We start from the raw sequence: 24869 nt of genomic DNA, 5'->3' as shown, positions 1-24869 counted from the left end.
TATTTTCGTATGAATAAATTTTCTTTTAATACTTACTTTAGTTTATTATAACAACAATCATTTTGTTTTGTGAATATTCAAAGGCTATTGTTTATGCCATTCACTTTTCACAAAGAAAAATTGTACATTTTGTTTGTATAAATTGTACATTTTACTTGCATTTAACAATTTATTATTTTATAACATTTTTCTTGTGATCTCAAGTAAAATTACTATTTGAGAAAAAATATCAAGAAAATATATAAACAAATCGTTAAACATATTTACAGGTACTTTTATGTAGATTATTTAAACTAAACTCTTACAAACTCTATAGTAGTTATAACCATAGTTTCAATGTGAAAAATATTTAAAAATCTGACTTTCAGCTAGAAGTTTAGAGTGCCAACAGCCAACCCATTTATACAACTGAACAAAATAAAGTGAAAAACAACAATTGCAACAAAATTTTTAAATGCTAACAAGTTGAAGAATTCATAATAAAAAGAAGTAGAAGAAGAGCCTTTAATATTGCAACCAAATGAAGTATTTTTGTAACAAAAGCCACTGCTGCTACTTCTTCCTGTAGACAAATCTACAAAAAAGCTACTTTGCTAGAAGCGCTTTTTTTGCAATCTATTTGAAATTATGAATTTTAAAGAAACAGTACGTTCTATACATAAACTAAAGAACAAATGATAAAGATGAAAAAAATAATATTTTTTTATACAAGGAAAAAAACAGTACAGAACTTACAAAAAATATCAATGTTCCTTAAGAATTTCAATAAAACAATAGTAACAATTTTAAATGAAACTTTTTCATCATTTGCAACGTTCTTCAACTTCTTGCCCATCACCATCGACAACATCTATTTTAGTTGTTGTTAACTTACAACAAGCAACAAAATATTCTCATTTTCATCATCTTGTAGTTATTAGTATGCAAATTAATCTTTCAGATTGTTGGGTTTTTTCTTTTGTTTTTTCTACAGTTACTTGTTGTAGTTGTAATAATAAAAACAATTGTTATATTTTTTTCACTTCATGTTGAAATTTATTACAATTTTGCATAACTAATTGCAATTTATTGATCTTTGTAAAAATAAAAATAGAATTTTAATATTAAATGCACAATTTAATTATCCAATGAAAATTCTAGTCTGTAGCCTAGTCTATAGTCTAAAGACTAGTATATAGTCTATAGACTAGTCTATAGTCTAGTCTATGGAGTAGTCTATAGTGTAGAATATAGTGTGGTCTATAGTCTAGTCTAGTCTATAGTCTAGTCTATAGTCTAGTCTATAGTCTAGTCTATAGTCTAGTCTATCGTCTAGTCTATAGTCTAGTCTATAGTCTAGTCTATAGTCTAGTCTATAGTCTAGTCTATAGTCTAGTCTATAGCTAGTCTATAGTCTAGTCTATAGTCTAGTCTATAGTCTAGTCTATAGTCTAGTCTATAGTCTAGTCTATAGTCTAGTCTATAGTCTAGTCTATAGTCTAGTCTATAGTCTAGTCTATAGTCTAGTCTATAGTCTAGTCTATAGTCTAGTCTATAGTCTAGTCTAGTCTATAGTCTAGTCTATAGTCTAGTCTATAGTCTAGTCTATAGTCTAGTCTATAGTCTAGTCTATAGTCTAGTCTATAGTCTAGTCTATAGTCTAGTCTATAGTCTAGTCTATAGTCTAGTCTATAGTCTAGTCTGTAGTCTAGTCTATAATCTAGTCTATAGTCTAGTCTATAGTCTAGTCTATAGTCTAGTCTATAGTCTAGTCTATAGTCTAGTCTATAGTCTAGTCTATAGTCTAGTCTATAGTCTAGTCTATAGTCTAGTCTATAGTCTAGTCTATAGTCTAGTCTATAGTCTAGTCTATAGTCTAGTCTATAGTCTAGTCTATAGTCTAGTCTATAGTCTAGTCTATAGTCTAGTCTATAGTCTAGTCTATAGTCTAGTCTATAGTCTAGTCTATAGTCTAGTCTATAGTCTAGTCTATAGTCTAGTCTATAGTCTAGTCTATAGTCTAGTCTATAGTCTAGTCTATAGTCTAGTCTATAGTCTAGTCTATAGTCTAGTCTATAGTCTAGTCTATAGTCTAGTCTATAGTCTAGTCTATAGTCTAGTCTATAGTCTAGTCTATAGTCTAGTCTATAGTCTAGTCTATAGTCTAGTCTATAGTCTAGTCTATAGTCTAGTCTATAGTCTAGTCTATAGTCTAGTCTATAGTCTAGTCTATAGTCTAGTCTAGTCTAGTCTATAGTCTAGTCTATAGTCTAGTATAGTCTAGTCTATAGTCTAGTCTATAGTCTAGTCTATAGTCTAGTCTATAGTCTAGTCTATAGTCTAGTCTATAGTCTAGTCTATAGTCTAGTCTATAGTCTAGTCCTATAGTCTAGTCTATAGTCTAGTCTATAGTCTAGTCTATAGTCTAGTCTATAGTCTAGTCTATAGTCTAGTCTATAGTCTAGTCTATAGTCTAGTCTATAGTCTAGTCTATAGTCTAGTCTATAGTCTAGTCTATAGTCTAGTCTATAGTCTAGTCTATAGTCTAGTCTATAGTCTAGTCTATAGTCTAGTCTATAGTCTAGTCTATAGTCTAGTCTATAGTCTAGTCTATAGTCTATTCTATAGATACAAATTTAATCCAAAATTACTAGCCATTAAAAATCTTAATACTACAAAATGCAGTTACTTACTAGGTATTCAATTAATATAGCTCGTATTTAAATTCTGACTGACTTCATAACAATCATAAGTTCATTCATGCAACAACTAGACTCGCGTCAAGTGTATTTCATTTATCACTCACTGACTGCAACCGAGCTTTTAGAGTTCAAACGCAATCAGTTGTCATAGTTGTAATCTCAGCTCCAAACACTTAAAAATTTAGCATACTTTTTGTTTACTTTTAAACGCGTATTAAATAAATAAAAAAAAACCATCATATTTATTTATGTGCTCGTATGTAAATTGAATCTATCTAGTGAATAAATGCATGCACACACACAGACACTTTTATATGCAATTTATGATTTATTTATTTTATTTATATTTGAATTTTTTTATTTTGTTTTATTATTGTGCCACTACAAATGTGTGTGGAGGTACAAAAAAAAAAAAAACAATAATAATATACACAAACTTTTTTGTAAATATTTTATTTATATTGTTTATTTGCGACACTTTAAAAATCATCAGTTAGGAAAAACTATGGGGGTCACTACTCTTTTACGTGCAGCCTCTTGTTTAAGTCAATTTTCAGTGTTGAGTGTGTTGCAATCATCATAAATGATGATGGTTTAACTCAGTTGGGTAGTTGTTGCAGCCTGAAAAAAATTATACAATATTTATATATTTATCTAGAAATTAATTTAATAATATGAATTAATTTGTATTTGTTTTGATTATTTTTATGGCTTAATATTTACCTAGACAATAGAGTAAATAGCGTGTTCAAAAGTTAAGCCAGTTTAATAAAAATGGATTTAACACTTTATTGTTTAAATAAATTAATGAAATGAAGATTAGATACAATTTGATTTATTTACTTTTTTTTGCTGTAACAAATGCAGTTAAAGCGAGTTGAAGATCATAATGAATTGGTTGATAGTTTTGCAAACACCGTAATGGTATTGATATATAAGAGTTTGTCATTTTATTAGATACAACTCCAAACTTCAATAGAATAGGTAATAGACTTTGTAGTTATTAAATTACTCATTGGTTTCATAGACTAGTCTTTTATCTAGTCCTTGAATTAGTTTACTTACTTGTGATCTTATCTAAGTATTGACATGATTGAGGACGAGTCCACTGAGAGAAATCTACGGATCAATCTCTGAATATTCCATTGACTAGTCTTTTGACTAATTTGGTAACTGGTCCATGAAGTAACCTACTGACTTGTGTAAGCGATATTCTATGAAATAGCCATGGACTATTCAAAAAACTAATCTTATGATTAGTCTGCTGATTAATCTATTGACTAGTATGTTGACTTAACTATTTACAATGGAGTGGTCTATTTTGTGAACTATTCTTTTATCAAGCCTATAGCCTATTGTATGTGTTAGTCAATTAGATTAGGGACTCTAGTCATAGTGTAGTCATAGTCTAGTCATAGTCTAGTCATAGTCTAGTCATAGTCTAGTCATAGTCTAGTCATAGTCTAGTCATAGTCTAGTCATAGTCTAGTCATAGTCTAGTCATAGTCTAGTCATAGTCTAGTCATAGTCTAGTCATAGTCTAGTCATAGTCTAGTCATAGTCTAGTCATAGTCTAGTCATAGTCTAGTCATAGTCTAGTCATAGTCTAGTCATAGTCTAGTCATAGTCTAGTCATAGTCTAGTCATAGTCTAGTCATAGTCTAGTCATAGTCTAGTCATAGTCTAGTCATAGTCTAGTCATAGTCTAGTCATAGTCTAGTCATAGTCTAGTCATAGTCTAGTCATAGTCTAGTCATAGTCTAGTCATAGTCTAGTCATAGTCTAGTCATAGTCTAGTCATAGTCTAGTCATAGTCTAGTCATAGTCTAGTCATAGTCTAGTCATAGTCTAGTCATAGTCTAGTCATAGTCTAGTCATAGTCTAGTCATAGTCTAGTCATAGTCTAGTCATAGTCTAGTCATAGTCTAGTCATAGTCTAGTCATAGTCTAGTCATAGTCTAGTCATAGTCTAGTCATAGTCTAGTCATAGTCTAGTCATAAAATAGTCATAGTCTAGTCATAGTCTAGTCATAGTCTAGTCATAGTCTAGTCATAGTCTAGTCATAGTCTAGTCATAGTCTAGTCATAGTCTAGTCATAGTCTAGTCATAGTCTAGTCATAGTCTAGTCATAGTCTAGTCATAGTCTAGTCATAGTCTAGTTATAGTCTAGTCATAGTCTAGTCATAGTCTAGTCATAGTCTAGTCATAGTCTAGTCATAGTCTAGTCATAATCTAGTCATAGTCTAGTCATAGTCTAGTCATAGTCTAGTCATAGTCTAGTCATAGTCTAGTCATAGTCTAGTCATAGTCTAGTCATAGTCTAGTCATAGTCTAGTCATAGTCTAGTCATAGTCTAGTCATAGTCTAGTCATAGTCTAGTCATAGTCTAGTCTACAGGCTAATTACTTTTCAGCCTATTTACTAGTCTACTGACTATTCAGTTGACAAATCTGTAGACTTATCTATTAACATGTCTATCTATAGGTCTATGGACTAATCTGCAGTACGTATGTATATGGTCTGGTCTATGTAATAGAATTTTGACTCGTCTAGTGATCAGTCTATGGACTAAGGTGTGGCGTGATCTTTGGTCTATTCTCTGTACAATTCTACTTTTTGGGCTACTGTTTTTTGTGATCACAAACGACTATTGTCGTCCAGATAATTGAACATCAGACTCTACAACACATATCTCTATTCTCATTATCATCCAATTTTTGCATAATTATTTTAAACATGGTCATTTTTTGCTTCTGTCTATGCAAATCTATGGATGATCAAATATTTACTTTTGTTGTTCCCAATGTTTATTTGACAATAATATTGTTTCATTTCGAATAGTTTATGATTCTTTTTTTTTTTTTTTATTTAATACATATTTTTTGCTCCACTACTTTTATTATTAATATATTTTTTTAATAAGCTGTTAAGTATTGGTAAACATGAAAAAAAGTGAATAAATATTTAAACAACAGATATAAATTTTTTGTTTGTTTGCGCTTATGCATATTCCATTATTTAACGCATATTATTAATAAAAATACTCGAAAAAAATGCCATCACAGAATTATGATGATGACAATGATGATGAATAATGAATGTATGAACGAATGCATAAAACCATTCGGCAAAATGCTGTAATTATTGAGGAAAAATTTATAATAACATTGAATAAAATCCAAGTAAAGGGGAGAATTTGATATACTTTTTTCAGCATACAAACACTGCTTAAAACCTGCACACATTCATGTAACAAATTTTAAAGTATTAATTTAGAGTTGGTGTGTATGTTTTTTTGTTACAAGCGGAAATGAACATAAAATTTTATACAATATTTTTAAATTAAAGAACTTCCGTTATTAAAAGTACTCCAATGTTCATATAAATACATACGAATTCATAAATAAACAAGTTATATGATTAAAAAATGTTTTCAACAAAAAAAATTTTAATACATTTATAATTATGTTCGTTAAATCCACCTACTATATGCCGTTGCTGCAGCATTCAATACTTACTAACTTACCCCAGCTGCATTTAACGTTTATTCTTTTTTTTAATTTTCTACTTTTTTATTAAATTTCAAACAAATATTTAGTTTAGTTTATAAAAATAATTATTAAAATTATATTTTAGTTTATTTAGAACACAATTGACTTTGCTTTTTGGCATATTAATAATAAAGGCATTTGTTTGGTAGTATATTTAAAACTAATTTAAACTAAAACTATATACAAAGTTCTATTATGTATTTATAAATATGTATTTTAAAAATAATACTAATTGCGAAAAAAAAATTATTTGTGGTAGCATTTAGCATAATTTAGCTATTTACATTGCAATGTGAAAAATGATCACGTTTCCATTCTGTAAAGAAAAATATAAATTTTAAATAAATTACCATTAAATAAAATTCAAAAAAATATTATATTCAAATTAATAATAACAAATAATAATAGCAAAAAAATATAAGGTTATTTATTGTTAAGTAAATTATACAGTGGGAGAAGATTTCAGTAAAAATTTAACAGTTTCTTCTCGTAGACATTTTCCTCTTAATTTTCCTTTTATAAAAAAAATTCATTTTACGGAAATTTTTATAGAAAATTTTCATTAAATATTATTTTTTTAGAAATTGTTGATAAAAACATTCTTTTTATAGAAAACTAGCTTACCCAGTGTGCTTCGTTACACTAAAAAACAATTGGTTATACAATTCTACGACTTTTAGCATTCATTTTATATGTAGGGAGCCACGCCCACTATTTCTAGTTGACTTACTCTTAAACTAACTGTGTCATATTGATACTAAAGTACAACAGTTGAGACCTCCTACCTTTTGTAGTTCACATGGCTGTCAAAGTTGTTCTTGAAAAATTTGAGGATTATAGCTCTAATAGATTCTCAAATATAGTTTTGTACATAATTCATATACGGGGACAGGCCCTTTATTGCTAATCTGCCAATTTATTACACTAATGTTCACATGGATGTCATAGTTGATCTTGGAAAATTTAAGGATTCTAGCTTTAATAGTTTCTCAGATATACGATTTATTTTTATTTAAAGGGGTATGTGGTGCCGTGTTGCTAGTTCACCCATTTTCGTCTACTGCTAATACGCCAATTTATTACAGTAATATTCACACGGATGTCAAAGTTATTCTTGCAAAATTTGAGGATTATAACTCATTCATATGGGGGTATCTGGCCATATGTTGCTAGTCCGCACATTTTTAACAGAAATATTCATATTATTACTAAAGTGGCTCTCACGAAATTTTTGGACTCTAACTTATATAATTTGTCAGAAATACATACTTATTAAATATTTTCTATATATGGGAAGTGCCACTCTCACTATACCCAGTCTGCCCATTTCGCTCACAATTATATAACAAATATTATTGTTAAATCTAGCTGTAGCAGTTTCTAAAATAATCTACTTTTAATACTTACTTTGCCTGTGAGCGTGGCACTTTTTTAACTTTAAAAATCTCAATTTTTTTCTATAGAAAAATTTTCACTACATTTTCTTTTTTTAACAGAAAATTTTCTATAAATTTTTTTAATCTAGAAAATTTTCGATAAATTTTCTTTTTATAGAAAATTTTCGATAAATGTTCTTGTTATAGAAATTTTCGATAAATTTTATTTTTATAGAAAATTTTCGATAAATTTTCTTTCTCTACAAAATTTCGATAATTTTTCTTTCTCTAGAAATTTGTTGATCAATTTTCTTTCTCTAGAAATTTTTCGATAAATTTTCTTTTTCTAGAAAATTTTCGATAAGTTTTCTTTTTTTAGGAAATTTTCGATAAATTTTCTTTTTATAGGAAATTTTCGATAAATTTTCTTTTTATAGGAAATTTTCGATAAATTTTCTTTTTATAGGAAATTTTCGATAAATTTTCTTTTTTTAGGAAATTTTCGATAAATTTTCTTTTTATAGGAAATTTTCGATAAATTTTCTTTTTATAGGAAATTTTCGATAAATTTTCTTTTTATAGGAAATTTTCGATAAATTTTCTTTTTATAGGAAATTTTCGATAAATTTTCTTTTATAGGAAATTTTCGATAAATTTTCTTTTTATAGGAAATTTTCGATAAATTTTCTTTTTATAGGAAATTTTCGATAAATTTTCTTTTTTTAGGAAATTTTCGATAAATTTTCTTTTTATAGGAAATTTTCGATAAATTTTCTTTTTATAGGAAATTTTCGATAAATTTTCTTTTTATAGGAAATTTTCGATAAATTTTCTTTTTTCGATAAATTTTCTTTTTATAGGAAATTTTCGATAAATTTTCTTTTTATAGGAAATTTGCGATAAAATTTCTTTTTATAGGAAATTTTCGATAAATTTTATTTTATAGAAAACTACCGATAAATTTTCCTTCTATGGAAAACTACCGATAAATTTTCCTTCTATGGAAAACTACCGATAAATTTTCTTTTTATAGAAAATTTTCGATAAATATTCTTTTTATAGAAAATTTTTGATAAATTTTAATTTTTTTGCGATAAATTTTCTTTTTGTAGGAAATTTTCGATAAATTTTCTTATTACAGGAAATTTTCGATATATATTCTTTTTACAGGAAATTTTCGATTAATATTCTTTTTAAAGAAAATTTTTGATAAATTTTAATTTTTTTGCGATAAATTTTCGTTTCATAGGAAATTTTCGATAAATTTTCTTTTTATAGGAAATATTCGATACATTTTCTTTTTATAGGAAATTTTCGATAAATTTTCTTTTTATGGGAAATTTTCGATAAATTTTATTTTTATAGTAAATTTTCTATAAATTTTCTTTTTATAGGAAATTTTCCATAAATTTTCTTTTTATAGGAAATTTTTCGATAAATTTACTTTTTATAGGAAATTTTCGATAAATTTACTTTTTATAGGAAATTTTCGATAAATTTACTTTTTATAGGAAATTTTCGATGAATTTACTTTTTATAGGAAATTTTCGATAAATTTTCTTTTTATAGGAAATTTCCGATAAATTTTCTTTTTATAGGAAATTTTCGATAAATTTTCTTTTTATAGGAAATTTTCGATAAATTTTCTCTTTATAGGAAATTTTCGATATTTTTTTTTTTTTTTTATAGGAAATTTTCTTTTTATAGGAAATTTTCGATAAATTTTCTTTTTATAGAAAATTTTCGATTAATTTCCTTTTTAGAGAAAATTTTTGATAAATTTCCTTTTATAGATAATATTCGATAAAATTTTCTTTTTAAAGAATATGTTCGATAAATTTCCTTTTTATAGAAAATTTTCGATATATTCCCATTTTATAAAAAATTTTCGTTTTTCAAATATAAATCAAAATGTTATTTGAATAGCGATTATTTGATTAAAAATCGTTTATTAAACGTTGTAGAAATTAACCCATGTGTAAATGACTCATTATCACTCATTTTAATTTTATAAAGTTATGACGTTTCAAAATCTGGCGCGTCAAGTTTAGAGATATTGCAATGGGTTAACATTGTTTGTTGTATTATGCTAAATTTATTTATTGAATGTGAATTTTAATTTATTTTTTGTATAAATTATTTGTACGTGCTTAAGTAAAATCAATTTGTAATAAATTAAAATTCAAATAAATCCAAATGACTAATATATTAGAATTCTTCAAATTATGCCAATTAGTTTCTTGAAATACTAAACTATATTTGTTGAAATTTTACTTTAATACTTCTCTAACCCATTCAAACATATTAAGAACATTTCATATTTAACACATTTTCCATTTTATTTTATTATTATTTTTTTCTTTGCGTACTTAAAGTAAATTTCATTTAAGCACCTAATAATTCACATTATTATGTGATTAAATCTCAGTAAATAAATTGCTAGAAAATACTAAATAAACAGCAAAGAACATTTTACGAAAAGAAAAAACAACAAAATCATTCACTATTCATTAGATTTTACAAGCACTTACTTGTTCCGGTCATGCAATTTTCTCGTACCATATCACACTGGCTATAAAAGAATTGATGTTCATATTTATTTGTGGCACAAACGGGCTTAAATGAATCGCAATTTCTTAGAGCGGCACATGAACTCCCGGTAACTACAATCACCACAACTACCAACAGCAACAGAATGGTAATAGAAACTGCTAGCAGTATGGAGAATTTCTTCGACATGCTTTGAGTAACAAACATGAGCTTAAACTAGAGCAACGTCATGAGTTTTGAAATTTACGGTACTAGAATTTTTTTTTAGTATTTAAAAAGCTTGGCTTGAAACAGCCATAAAAACAAACTTTATATTTATTTTAGTATTTTTTTTTTTTTTATTTAAAAATTAACACTTGTTCATTGTTAAATATATTGACACATTTTTAGCAAGTACTACTCTTACTAGTACTGGTAGTTGTTTGTAGCCCACTAAATGAAAACAACATTTATTTTTGTTATTATAAAAAAAACCCAAAATATTAATACTGCGTTTAATTTTACAAAGTTATTTTAATTTTTTTTTTTAACTAAAAACTGGTGAATGAACTGCACACTTTAAGGTATTGTTTTGAAATGTTTTGCCGGCTTTTTGTAAACAATATGTATGACGAATATTTTGAAATTCGTCATCAGTAAAATTTATATAAAATTGTTATAAATAAAAGAATATTTACTATGTTCGTGAAATGGTTAGCGTGCACTCAACCACCAACGAATCTGACCGTTAAACACTTGTTTATTTTGAATGGAAGTAATATTTGAAATAATGTTTTCAAACTGTTCAACAAGTCTCTCAGTCTGTCATAGATGCGATAGTAACCCACCCATTTTAATTTCATTTAATTCCATCCAAACATTCTCGTACTCTCTAGTCTGTCGCGTGATTCTGATTTAGTAGAGTAATCAAATAAAACAACTAACAGCCTACGCTGCATTCGCAGCGGCAGATGTAATGTTGAGTGGCAAAATTTAATAGAATTTCTGTATGACGTTAGAATTTTTGTTGCTACTTAATTCACAAACTGCGTAATGAATGCCAAACATGCATTCAATCTCTTTGTAATTCTCGGTTTTAATAAAAAAAATCTATTCCATTCATTGAAATGATTTTAAATTGTTTTTATTTTATTAGCTCAATTGTTGTTGTTTTTGTAAAGCGCTGCTCACTTACACGGAACATTGCATTCCAGATTCTCTGTCAGTTTTAAAAGCGTACAACTCAGTGAATTTTATCCATAACTTTATTCGGTTACCTAACAGTGCTTCAATAATATCAATGAGTAGCTTTACTTCCGGCTTTAGAACATTGCACAGTTTGGGGCTTTAGTTCGGTTAACAATTACATATTATGTTTACCGATCGCTATTTGTATAAAACGAGAGTCAATACATATGGTTTGAGAAGCAACTAGTATAAACAAGTATTTATATATCAAATGCCTTGTCGTCTGCATATAATCCTTATAATAAATGTTTTTAAGAAATTTACAATTATATAGACGTTTTCATTGAAAATTTGGCATCACGAATCCCTCAATTTGCAAAAAAGTTTTGAAAAATCTCAAAAATAGGATTTATTAGTTTCTTGGCCATAATATCCATACAAAGGTTTATCGAAGCCCAGAATAATTAAGAATATATTAGGTCATCTAAAATGGGCTAATATTTTATTTTCAATAAATTTCAACAATTTTCAAAATTTTATCAATTTTATCTTGAAAACTACGACTGGAGCGTGTGTAGAAGGTTTACACGGAGCTACGAAAATCTGCTTGTGCCGATTTTGGGAAAGATAGTGGTATATTTGACTTAGTTATGGGTCCAAATCGGAAGGTCCGGTTGTATGGGGGCTAGGGCAAAAATTGGGCCGATCCTTATAAAATTTATTGGCAGGATTTATGTTTATATAAAAGATATTTATGCCGAATTTCATCATGATACTAGTGTTCATTAGTGAATTGTGATTATTGAAGTCATTTTCTGAAGAAGACTTTGTATGGGGGCTAGGATCAAATGAGGCCTGATCATTACGAAAATCGTCAGTATTATTAAGACTGCTGTAAAAATAAGTTTTGCCAAGTTTTGTAGAGATAATATAACATTTAACATAATTATGAGGTCAAAAGCCCTATTCGGGGGTCCGGTTTTATGGGGATGAAATAATGGACTGATTTCGACCTTTTTTAATAGCGTTAGTCTTTGGACCAAAAGTCGCTTATGTGCCAAATTTCATCATTATCTTAAAAAATTGCGACCTGTAGCGTGCGCACAAGTTTTACATGGACACACAGACGAACAGACGCATGGACGGACGGAGAGACGGACAGAAAGCGATTCTGAGCCGACGGTATACTTTAAGGAGGGTTTAGGATCAATATTTTTTGGGTGTTACAAACATCAGCTGACTGCGCCACTGGTTGGACCATGATATCCAAATTCTAAACTTAAACTCGAAAACAATTCTTCTTAACGCGTATGAAATTTGTTTAAAATCGGTCAAAGGGTTTAGAAGATCCAGAGTATTTCCATTCTTTATATTTTTATACGTGTCAAGTTGCCCAACTCAAGAAATCGATTTGGATTAAATTTGCACCAAGATTAGTACTATTGGATAGTGGGCCAGTAGGGTTGGACATCCGAAATATAAATAACAATTAATTTGACACTATTAGTGGCATTATAGTAACCGCTTTTAGAAACCTGTGAATACCCTTAATATAAAAAGCCTACAAAGTAAATAAAAATACAACTTACAAACAACATGTTATACGAGATGCTTTGTTGTAAATACTATTATTGTTACAGTTGATTGTTGTCTATCTAACCAAACAACCACTCGTTTGTTCATTCGTTGGTTTGTCTGTTCATTCATCCATCCGTACGTTTTTGTAACATCGCAATTCTCTTTGGCTTTTGTTGCTTATGAATGCCTCTCTTTTAAGTATTTTTTTTATTTATTTAGGCCCTCATCAGCTTCTTTTGTAAATTTCAATTTATCATTTTGTTTAATTAAGATATCAAATATACTACAGACATATAATACAACAACAACTAAAAGTAACATGTTTATTTTAGCTCGAGCTCTAATAAATATTACTGTAATAAATAGTAAATATCTACAAGTAGCTTTTAGTAAATTACTAGATGTAGTAGTTTTAGCATTTTCAAGATAACAAACAGGCAATTAAGTCAATTAGCAAAAATTTAAATGTTTGTTAGTCATAACTAAATATATATTTAATTACCTTAAGGCCTTAAGTAGTGTAGTGTATTTATATAGTAATTTAAAGAATGTAACAAACGATATATATAATCAGACATGAAGGTCAAGTGTAATTTGGGGTTAAACGAAAATATAGATTTTGGGAAAAATATTTATATTTTGTGTTTAAGATTTTAGTTGATATTGTGGTGGTATAGTAGTTTTGGTTTAGACAGCAAATAGTTTAGTTAAAACTAGTACACAGAAAAATGTTTCAGCATAAATATTAAAATTGTTTCCATCCCTGATTTCAGCCATTAACTGTGACAAATCTTGAGTATAGTAAAAGGTTGTTTCGGAAATTTGGTAATATCTCTGTTATTTATGGGCCAATTTTGTTAATTATACCCTACACCACTTTAGTGGAAAGGGTATATTGGGTTTGTGCTGATGTTTGTAACGCACAATAATATTGGTCCTATACCCACCTAGGTATACCCAAAATATACCAATCGGCTTAGAATCATTTTCTGAGTCGATTTAGCTATGTCCGTCCGTCCGTCCAAGTAAACCTTGTAATCAAACTATAGGTCGCAATTTTGAAGATAATACAATGAAATTTGGTACATGAGCTTCTATTGTCCCAGGGACGAAGCCTATTGAAAATGGTTAACATCGGTCCATTATTTCACCTAGCCCCCATACAACATAACTGGACGAATAGAGCTTTTAAGTTCATAATTATGTTTAATATACTCATATCCGACAAAAAGCTGCAAGTTCTATACTATCCTTGATGACCCTCATGAATTTTATAATTATAGGGTCTCATTTGACCATACCCCTATTCAAAGTCCCCTTCAAAATTTGACTTAAATGTCCACAATTTTATTGAACAATAAATGTCTTAAGTATATCTGAGGCAAGGTACAATTCAACTTAAATGCTTTATTATGAAACTAAATCACATTTTTTTTGTAACAGGTGTAGGGTATTATATGGTCGATCCCGCCAGACTATAATTTCTTACGTGTTTTAAATAGGAAACTTCTCGAAACAAGTTTCATAGAATTGTTGGATCCCAAAATATCAGGTGCTCTTTAGAAAATTGCTTTTATTAGCAGACAGACAGATGGTCAATATTTTCAAAGGTATATGTCCATTGATTATGAGCTTGATTTTGTTAATTTTAAATAGTATACTTCTCGAAACATACATATCTCATATAATTGTCGGATCCCGAAAATATCAGACAAACAGATGGTCAAACAGACGGACATAGCTTAATATACTCCGCTATCTTTATTCAAACCCTTCACTAGATTCAGTTCCAAAGAAGCAGTTAAGGGAAAGGTTCGGTATGAAGTATTATAAAAGTATTTTTAAATCTTGATGTCAATTAAAAGTAAAAAAATTCACAACTACTTGTAAAAGTTAACATTCAAATACTATTGAAATATTATCCTAAGGATACAATTATAACTGGTGAAATTCTACACATAATCATCACACACACAATAAACCTTAAACAAAAACTGTTAATAATTGCAATCATGATCTTATGTCCATCTAAAATACCTCAAGGGGTGTCTGATGTAGTATCTTATCTTCTCCCTTAACTTTGCCTCCGGTAGGTTAGTGGTTAGTGTTCTAGACTGGTACACCGGAGGTGGTGGGTTCGATTCCCACCTGAGGCACTGGTTAAGGAGCGCACAACAGGCCCGATAGAGGCCTAGGTGTATTTCTTCGGATTTGATGTATATACATCCTCCTTTCAAACTAACTAACTAACTAACTAACTAACTTTGCACACATTTTCAAGTTTTCGTTAGTGTGATAACTTTGCACATATGTATAATAAACTTTATATTAAAAGAAAAGAAAAAAAAATACACTTTGCATATCGTATATATAAATCTCATAAACTGATTTGCCTTAACATTCATTGCACTTTAACTGATTGTGGATATCTTTTTTTTGTTCATAATCAAGACATCAATACATATTTATTTTGACATTTATAAGTGGCAAAATGTCAGGCAAAAGACTTAAAATCCATTAAAAGGGAATTTTGTGTGAATAAGTTCAAATAACACCAACAACAGCACATCAACACAATGGGCATAAAAATAAAGAGCAAAACAAAAAAATAATAATACTTAAATCAAAAAGAATCTTTTTTTCCACTAACAGCTTAACTTGGCCAATAAACTGCTGCTTAGTTGCAACGAAAAGTGAATGCAAGTGTTTATAATACGAAAAATATTCAAAGCTGTCACATATCTAGAGAAACAAGTAATTGCTTAATATACATATCCATACGTGTTTGCCGTGGCCATAGTTTTGCTGTGAAGTGTGTTTTAAAGTAAACTTGTAGCCACAGATCCTTTTTGAAATTTCATTGTGTATGATTTAACACTTTAACAAGATTGCCGCCTTTTTGCAGCCTATCAATGGTATTTAATCTACTATAAGTTTAAGTTATTTTTTTCTGCTAAAGCATTATTGTTGCTATAGCAGCAGTATTTTAAACTAAAATCCAACAATTATGTTGTAGTGTTAGTAGTTTTTTCTTTCTTAACCCAAACATTCATACAGTCATCTAAACGTATCAGTGTATGGCAATCATTAATGCAATAATATTATCGCATATTGTAGATGTAACGTCCTCCAACAACAACAACAATTTGGCTGAAAAATAATCAGTGGCCAAAACTGTTAAAATGTCTGCCAGCCAGGCAGTCATTCAGTCTGTTAGCCGGCCGGCTGGCCAATGGACCAACCAAGTGTTCTCTACAGTTCCAATACTATACTCTTGTTTTGAATTTTAATATTGCAATTTAATTTTCAAAAGTATTTTACAGTTCATAAAATACGCATTTTTACGTGGGGCGTTTTAAAAGTACATAAAAAAGTTACTTGAACTTTCCATTTATTGAAATGTCTGAATTTTTTTACCGATCTGCCCATATTAACCCTGCAAAATTTAAATCATACCAAAAACTACTCCATTGCAAATGTCATTGACCATTATAGTGGGGAGGGTATTATATGTTTGTGCTGATGTTTGTAACACCCAAAAGTATTGGTCCTACACCTTAAAGTATACCAATCGGCTCAGATTCATTTCCTGAGTCGATTAAACTATGTCCGTCTGTGTGTCCATGTAAACCTTGTGCTTACTCTACAGATCGATAATAATTTGATGAAATTTGGAATGTGCGCTTCTTTTGGTCCAAGGACGAACGCTATTGAAAATATTAGAAATCGGTCCATTATTTCACCTAGCCCCCATACAACCGGACCCCCGAATATCTACTATATCTACAAAAATTGGCAAAACTTGGTTTTATATAAGTCTTAATAACTGTAGCGATTTTCGTCAAGATCAGGCACTATTTGACCCTAGCCCTCATACAAAGTCCCCTGCAGAAAATGACTTGAATGTCCACAATTTACTTATAAACACTAGTATCACGATAAAATTTGGCACAAATAGGTTTTATATAAACATAAATCCCGACAATAAATTTTATAAGGATCGGTCCAAGATTTGCCCTTGCCCCAATATAACCGGACCTTCCGATTTGGTCCTTTTAGATCATACCTACGTCATCTTTCCATACTACTACTACTACAATCTTTCCAAAAATCAGTATAATTAAGTTTGATATAATAATAACTAACACCGTCGATTTTCGTAATTATCGGGACTCATTAGAAAGTCCCCTTCTGAAAATTATATAAGGATGGGCCCAATTTCTGCTCTAGCCCCCATACAACCGGACCTTCCGATTTGGCCCTTTTATCTTTAAACTACATCTAATATACTACTATCTATCCAAAAATCTGCATAATTAAGTTTGATATAATTATAAAAACCACAGTCGATTTTTGTAACAATCGGGCCTCATATAACCCTAGACCCTGTACAAAGTCCCCTTCACACACATGTCCATAGTATAACGATGAAATTTGGCACAAATAAGTTTTATATAAACATAATTCACAACAATAAATTTTATAAGGATCGGATTTCTGCCCTAGCTCCCATGCAACCGGACCTCCGATTTGGGACTTTTATCTCTTAACGAAGTCTAATATACTACTATCTATCCAAAAATCGGCACAATATGCTGATGTTCTAGCACTCAAAAATATTTGTCCTTAAGTATACCAGTCGGTTCAGAATCACTCTCTGATTCGATTAAGCTATGTCCATCTTTGTGACCTTGTAAACCATGTGTGCACGCTACAGCTCACAATTTCTAGTACAATTTGTTAAAATTTGCGTATGGAAAATTTTTCTTCAGTTTCATTTGAAACACAAGTTTTAAAAACTATTTTAAAAAAGTAATTATAAAACTATCCACGTATATTTTTTTTATTAATATAATATATAGTATTTTGTATGCCCGTGTGTGAGGTGTATATGAGTTTAAGCGTTCCTGATGTTTGCTTTAAGCTTAGCGGCACTTATTAAATCACGAAATGTGTCTGCATATGTGGCTATGGCCGTGGCTGCTGCTTCACAATGTGGCAGCAACAGGCGGTAAATGATATCGCAACTGCAACCGTGAAACTGATAAGAAAACTTGTTTCGTTTTAACATTCCACATTGCCTCAAATTGATTCTAAAGGTTGGACTTTTGTAATTTGCATTGCTTGACCAGAATAACAAATAACTGAACTGAAGAGAAAAATAAACCGACAAGATTTTGTTTTACGAAAATAAAAACATCAAGGCATTTATTTATTTATTTATTTATTTGGCGAGAAAATGATGTCATGATCTTTAACAACACGTTGTCTGCAGCTGCAAAATGAATCTGTCTGATACGGAACGAACGAACACAATCTTATCTTAAGCGACATTCAAATAACGATTACTGTCCATGTAACTATTGTGTATGAAGATTATAAAATGAAGAAAACAAAATTTTTCAAGATGTGCTAAAATTTTAAACAAATAAATGAAAAAAAAACTAAAGACAAATTAATTATTTTTAACAGAGAAAAGGAAAAAGTGAATGGATTTGTTGTTTTTTTAAGGGTTAAATTGAAATCTTTGATAAAATAAATAAGTATTGAAATTTGAAACCATTTCAAAAGCAGCCCCACCAACATTGTTTGCCAAAATTGAAATCTTATGTTTTTTTATATCGTAATACCAACCCAATATTGGTTTGGAAAAAAAATGTTGCGCAAACAAAAACTAAACACAAAGTAACTACAACGTGATCATTTATTTGGTGGAAATGTTGTTGGTTTAGTGTTGTTCCATAAATTCTCAGAATGGTTGTTTAATAACCTAACAATCTTATGGCACAAACACAAATCTCTTGGTATAATAAACATTTATACGACCAACAACCAACCACCAACAAGCGACAAACAAACACATGGTGGGGAAATGTTTTTTTTAAGAAATATATTTGTTGTATGCCTCCCATTGAGTTGCAAAAAAAATCACAAAAATAAGAAAAACGAATCTTAAAGTCGCAGCAACAAAACAACATGTGTCTTGTCTTTTTACCAGCCAGCCATTCAGCCAAAAACTCAAGTCAACTGAACTAAATGCAACCAACGCAACAACGCAACTCTGTTAGTCAAACAACATTGAAGTCGTCGTCATCGTCATCGTCATCATCATCGTCGTCGTCGTTTTCATTTAAAAGTCGAATGGAGCCCATATTTAAGATCACAGCAGGTAATATTGACAGGTGATCGCGAAAATTTCATTTCATTAAATCTTTACAAATGTTAATCGTTTCTTGCACATCGAAATGCCAACCAACTAAACAACAAACACGAAACAGTCAGCCAGCTATCTAGCAATGGGTTGATCATCATCGTCGTCCCCATCATCATCATCTTTGGATTCATACGTTTATTCATTTGTTTTTCTTTTTTTTTTTTGTACTGGTGTCTTGCTTTATTTAACTCTCCCAGTGCAGATTCCAACAGCTGGACAGACCTCTTGGACAGACAGATAAAGAACAAAAACGAAAAAGTTGAAATATTCATACACTTTTTTCCATACCACGCATGTTGCCACAAAAACAAAAAGAAGGCGTTGATACTGCTTGTAACATTTGTGTTCAGAATTTCAATTTTGCAAAACGGTCCTCTTTATGTTCATCCCCCCCTTTGCACTCATCTCAAACCTCTTCCTTTTTTTCCCAAAACTTTTGTATATCGGTTTGTGCGATCATATCACTGCTGCTTGCATAGGTTGCATATATGTTTTTCTTGCAGTTGTTGTGTTCGTTGTTGTATTTAAATCTTAATGTTTTCCGTTTGCAGATATTTCTGATTTTTTCGGTTGCCAGCAGAGAAAATTTAAATTATTGCAATTTGCAAATTATTACCATTTAATGAATTTTTGATTTCGTACATTTTTATGTTGTTATGTTGCATGTTGTTCGTATTTTCATTTGGTCTCTCACTTTTTATTTTATTCGTTTATTATTGCTGTCATTATTTTTACAACGAAATGCTGTTGCGTTTAGTTTGCAGATTTCTGCAATGTGTGTGTATTTGTTTATGCGTAAAGATTCGAAATTGGTTTTGAAGTTGGACGATAGTTGTTGTATTTGTTTGAACACGATCTTGGGCATGGGAATGTGAAGGAATTAATTTAGTTTTTTAATGTGGGGTAAATTAATTTCTAGTGCTCGATGGTTTACATCTACCATCAAGCCGACTTTTCTTGGCTGGTCGTGGTAGTAGTCTAAAGCCCGCATAAAAGGTTGATTTATGGACCGATTTGCAAGAAATTTTGTAGAGAGTTTTAGGTTATAAAATGAGTCGATATATAATGGTTAGTTTTAGGAATACGGCTTTAATTTTAAAAATGTGGTGGAGAGGGAATTATGCGTTTGTACTGATGTTAGTAACACCCGAAAATATTGGTCTTATACCCACCTTACTTGTATTTTTAAACCAATTAGTCCATTTTAAGAAGAGGATCGTATTTGAGGGTTAGTTTTAGGAATAAGGATTAAGTTATAGTTATATTTATAGTGGAGAGGGAATTATGCGTTTATGCTGATGTTTCTAACACCCAAATATGTTGATCATACACCCACGTTAAAGTATACCAATCGATTTAGAATAACTTTCTAAGTCAAATTAGCTAAATCCGTCCGTCTGTCTGTGTGCCATTGTAAACTTTGTGCGCACGCTACAGGTCGCAATTTTAATGATGATTTGATGAAATTTGACGCATACTCTTCTCTTGACTCAAGGATGAAGCTTTTGGTAAATGGTAAAGATTCTGGAGATCACAATTAAAATCCACATGCAAAATATCAACTAAATCTGACAACTGCAGTAGTCAACAACAAAATCCTGAAAATTGAATAACATATGAAAAAAATACCAAAAAAAAAAATCATTAACTTATTTAAAATGGTCTATTAATGTAAATTTTTTTATTCAATACTGTGAACAATTTTAGATTGAAAATTCATTTTTATGAGTTTAAAATATGAACAACAAACGAAACTCTGTAAAGGGAAAAAGAAAACAAAACGAGTCTTATGACAACGGGATACAAAGTTCTGTATTAAAAAAGAAGACAAAGGAAAAAAGAGTGGTTTTATTATCAACCTCATCATGTCACTTGAATGCACTATGGTTTGAAAAATAATTTCTCATTTAAATGAAGGTAAAAAAAAGATTTTTAAATTATTTATAAAGAAACGTTTCTGCTTCCTAGATAAATCGATATAAATATCCTTTTTATGCCCTACACTACTTTAGTGGGGAGGGTATATTGGGTTTGTGCTGATGTTTGTAACGCACAATAACATTGGTCCTATGTCCGTTCGTCTGTCTGTCTATGTCCGTCCGTCCATGTAAACCTTGTAATCAAAGTACAGGTCTCATGTACCATAATTCAATGAAATTTGGTACATGTTCTTCTATTGTCTCAGTGACGAAGGCTATTGAAAGTGGTTATGATCGGTCCATTATTTCACTTATACAACTGAACCCCCGAAAAGGGCTTGTAAACCTTTTAATCAAAGTACAGGTCGCAAATTTGATAATAATTCAATGAAATTTTGCACATGATCTTCTATACAAGAGACAAATTTTATTGAAAATGGGTAACATTTGTCCAATATTTGACCTAGCCCCCATAGGGCTTTTAAGTTCATAACTATGTTCAATATACTCATGTTCTATAGGTACTAGCCTTCATGACCCTGATTAATTTTTGTTGATAGGTCCTCATTATACCCTGACACCTATACAAAGTCCCCTTCGAAATATGTCTTAAATGTTCAACTTAAATGCTTTATTATGAACACTAAATCACATTTTATTTTTATAACTGTTGTAGGGTATTATATGGTCGGCCTCGCCCGACTATAACTTTTTACTTGTTATATAATTATTCTTTTTCCTGCAACTGAACCCATTGTGCATTATCACTTCTTTCGAAGAATATTAAATAGTAGCAACATCACCATCGTCATCATCAGGTTGCTGTTACTTTATGAAGCTCTCTTCTTGTTGCTGATGTTTCTGAAGTTGTTGTTGGTGGTGTTTTCCTGTTGCCATTGCTGTTACAGTTGGTGTTTTTCCGTAAGGTTGGAGCTGGATTTCAATTGAATTTTTTGTACATTTTTTCTGTAATTTTCAAAAACTTTATTGTCTTTGTTTTTCTTTATTTTCGAAATTCAAACAAACGAACTTAAATTGTGAAATAAAATTAAAACAACTTGAGGCGAATCCAATCGAATTGAAAAATAATATGACAAAACAAACAAAAAAAAAAATATTGTATATAGAAATAAAAAAAACGAATATAGCAGCAGCAGCAGTATGGAATTCAGCGGATGAAACACCATTTGAGAGTGTAAAAAACATAGTAAATGATTCTCATATTCCTTGGTTTCATCCTGTGGCTATTACGAAGTTTTATATTGGTGGCACAAGGTATTGGCAACAGTGTTTTTTTGGATTTCATTTTTAGGTTTTATTATACATATTGTGTGTTCGATATTTTTTGCATTCTTTTTCAATTCTACCATTTTTATGCTTTGGCAACAAATAACAAACCAAACAACAACAACAAAATTTCATTTTGATATTGAAATTGAATTTTGTGTTCAATAAAATTGGCTGTATCCGCACACATAGATACACAACTCTGCTCTTTGTTTTCATCACCACTTTGTGGCAATCTCGTGTAGGGTCTTTTTGGCTGCCACTTGATAAGTGTGTGTGTGTGTTGTAGAAAGTTTATGTGTTGCTGTTATATGTTCTCCCTCAGTTTTGTGTTTGTTTTCAAATTGTGTAATTATGGCCAAATGTTATAAAGTATATAGTTTATGGTTGCAACATAATCATAAATAATATCTCCTCTCTTAAAAGTCCTTTAAGTTTTTTTCTTTCGTTTATATTGCTTTGTTTGTTTCTAGTATCATTTGGCTCTGGATTTTTCAATTTCGTAATTTAATGCTGAAACCAGGCAAATCGACGGGGCAATCACGACAGGAACTTTGGAAGATTACTATTATAATTAGAAGTTATAAAATTGTTACAAATGAAGCATAGATTTGTCAATAAATTATGGTCAGAAACCTCATACTCTCTTTGTTGAAGTTAGTGCGAAAGTATTAAAAAGTAAGGTGACTTTATGAACAAGGTATTTATTATGCACCTACTTTAATCAACAATATATCTAATGACCGTTCAGAAAAATAGTGTTCCCCAAACACTATTTTTTAATAAAACGATATAAATAACATTATTTCGTGAATCACAGTCAAGTGTTTCGAATTCAACGGTGCCTCGCATCAAGTGTAAAACTAACGGTCTGCAGAACGTTAAATTTTGACACTCTACCGATATTTTGATTTTGCATCAGTTCAGCAAAGAAATCATTATATAATTTTGATTTTCCAATCTGTATTCTAAGTAGTCCTGAATTTTCCGTGGAGAGTTCTTACCGTTTTAGAATCACAGTCCAGGTATGGAAAATTGTAATTTTGAAATAGTACTAAACTATGACAAAAATAGTTCTAGACTATAGACTAGACTATAGACTAGACTATAGACTAGACTATATACTAGACTATAGACTAGACTATAGACTAGACTATAGACTAGACTATAGACTAGACTATAGACTAGACTATAGACTAGACTATAGACTAGACTATAGACTAGACTAGACTATAGACTAGACTATAGACTAGACTATAGACTAGACTATAGACTAGACTATAGACTAGACTATAGACTAGACTATAGACTAGACTATAGACTAGACTATAGACTAGACTATAGACTAGACTATAGACTAGACTATAGACTAGACTATAGACTAGACTATAGACTAGACTATAGACTAGACTATAGACTAGACTATAGACTAGACTATAGACTAGACTATAGACTAGACTATAGACTAGACTATAGACTAGACTATAGACTAGACTATAGACTAGACTATAGACTAGACTATAGACTAGACTATAGACTAGACTATAGACTAGACTATAGACTAGACTATAGACTAGACTATAGACTAGACTATAGACTAGACTATAGACTAGACTATAGACTAGACTATAGACTAGACTATAGACTAGACTATAGACTAGACTATAGACTAGACTATAGACTAGACTATAGACTAGACTATAGACTAGACTATAGACTAGACTATAGACTAGACTATAGACTAGACTATAGACTAGACTATAGACTAGACTATAGACTAGACTATAGACTAGACTATAGACTAGACTATAGACTAGACTAGTAGACTAGACTGTAGACTAGACTATAGACTAGACTATAGACTAGACTATAGACTAGACTATAGACTAGACTATAGACTAGACTATAGACTAGACTATAGACTAGACTATAGACTAGACTATAGACTATAGACTAGACTATAGACTAGACTAGACTATAGACTAGACTAGACTATAGACTAGACTAGACTATAGACTAGACTATAGACTAGACTAGACTATAGACTAGACTAGACTATAGACTAGACTATAGACTAGACTATAGACTAGACTATAGACTAGACTATAGACTAGACTATAGACTAGACTATAGACTAGACTATAGACTAGACTATAGACTAGACTATAGACTAGACTATAGACTAGACTATAGACTAGACTATAGACTAGACTATAGACTAGACTATAGACTAGACCATAGACTAGACTATAGACTAGACTATAGACTAGACTATAGACTAGACTATAGACTAGACTATAGACTAGACTATAGACTAGACCATAGACTAGACTATAGACTAGACTATAGACTAGACTATAGACTAGACTAGACTAGACTATAGACTAGACTATAGACTAGACTATAGACTAGACTATAGACTAGACCTATAGACTAGACTATAGACTAGACTATAGACTAGACTATAGACTAGACTAGACTAGACTAGACTAGACTATAGACTAGACTATAGACTAGACTATAGACTAGACTATAGACTAGACTA

The 24869-nt window shown here is 30.2% G+C and overlaps 1 protein-coding gene across 2 annotated transcripts; it reads right to left on the bottom strand.

Annotated features, from left to right (window-relative positions):
* Positions 1–3192: 3192 nt before the first annotated feature.
* LOC119601635 lies at positions 3193–10978 on the bottom strand. Of its 2 annotated transcripts, XM_037952691.1 has the most exons (4): positions 10837–10978; positions 10141–10591; positions 6518–6549; positions 3215–3302 (listed from the first exon to the last, which is right to left on the bottom strand). In XM_037952691.1, exons 2-4 carry the CDS (start codon positions 10364–10366, stop codon positions 3276–3278), a joined length of 285 nt encoding a protein of 94 aa, XP_037808619.1. In that variant the 5' UTR covers positions 10367–10591; positions 10837–10978; the 3' UTR covers positions 3215–3275. The 2 variants fall into 2 exon arrangements, with proteins under 2 accessions (XP_037808620.1, XP_037808619.1); XM_037952692.1 differs by lacking the exon at positions 6518–6549 and having other exon boundaries at positions 3193–3302; positions 10141–10978.
* Positions 10979–24869: the final 13891 nt, after the last annotated feature.

The sequence above is a fragment of the Lucilia sericata genome, unplaced genomic scaffold, assembly GCF_015586225.1.
Source record: "Lucilia sericata isolate MDLA Ls3-8-SP2 unplaced genomic scaffold, ASM1558622v1 Contig000181F_arrow, whole genome shotgun sequence".
In the NCBI taxonomy this organism is placed as follows: Eukaryota; Metazoa; Arthropoda; class Insecta; order Diptera; family Calliphoridae; genus Lucilia; species Lucilia sericata.
This window is presented reverse-complemented; position numbering and strand designations above follow the sequence as displayed.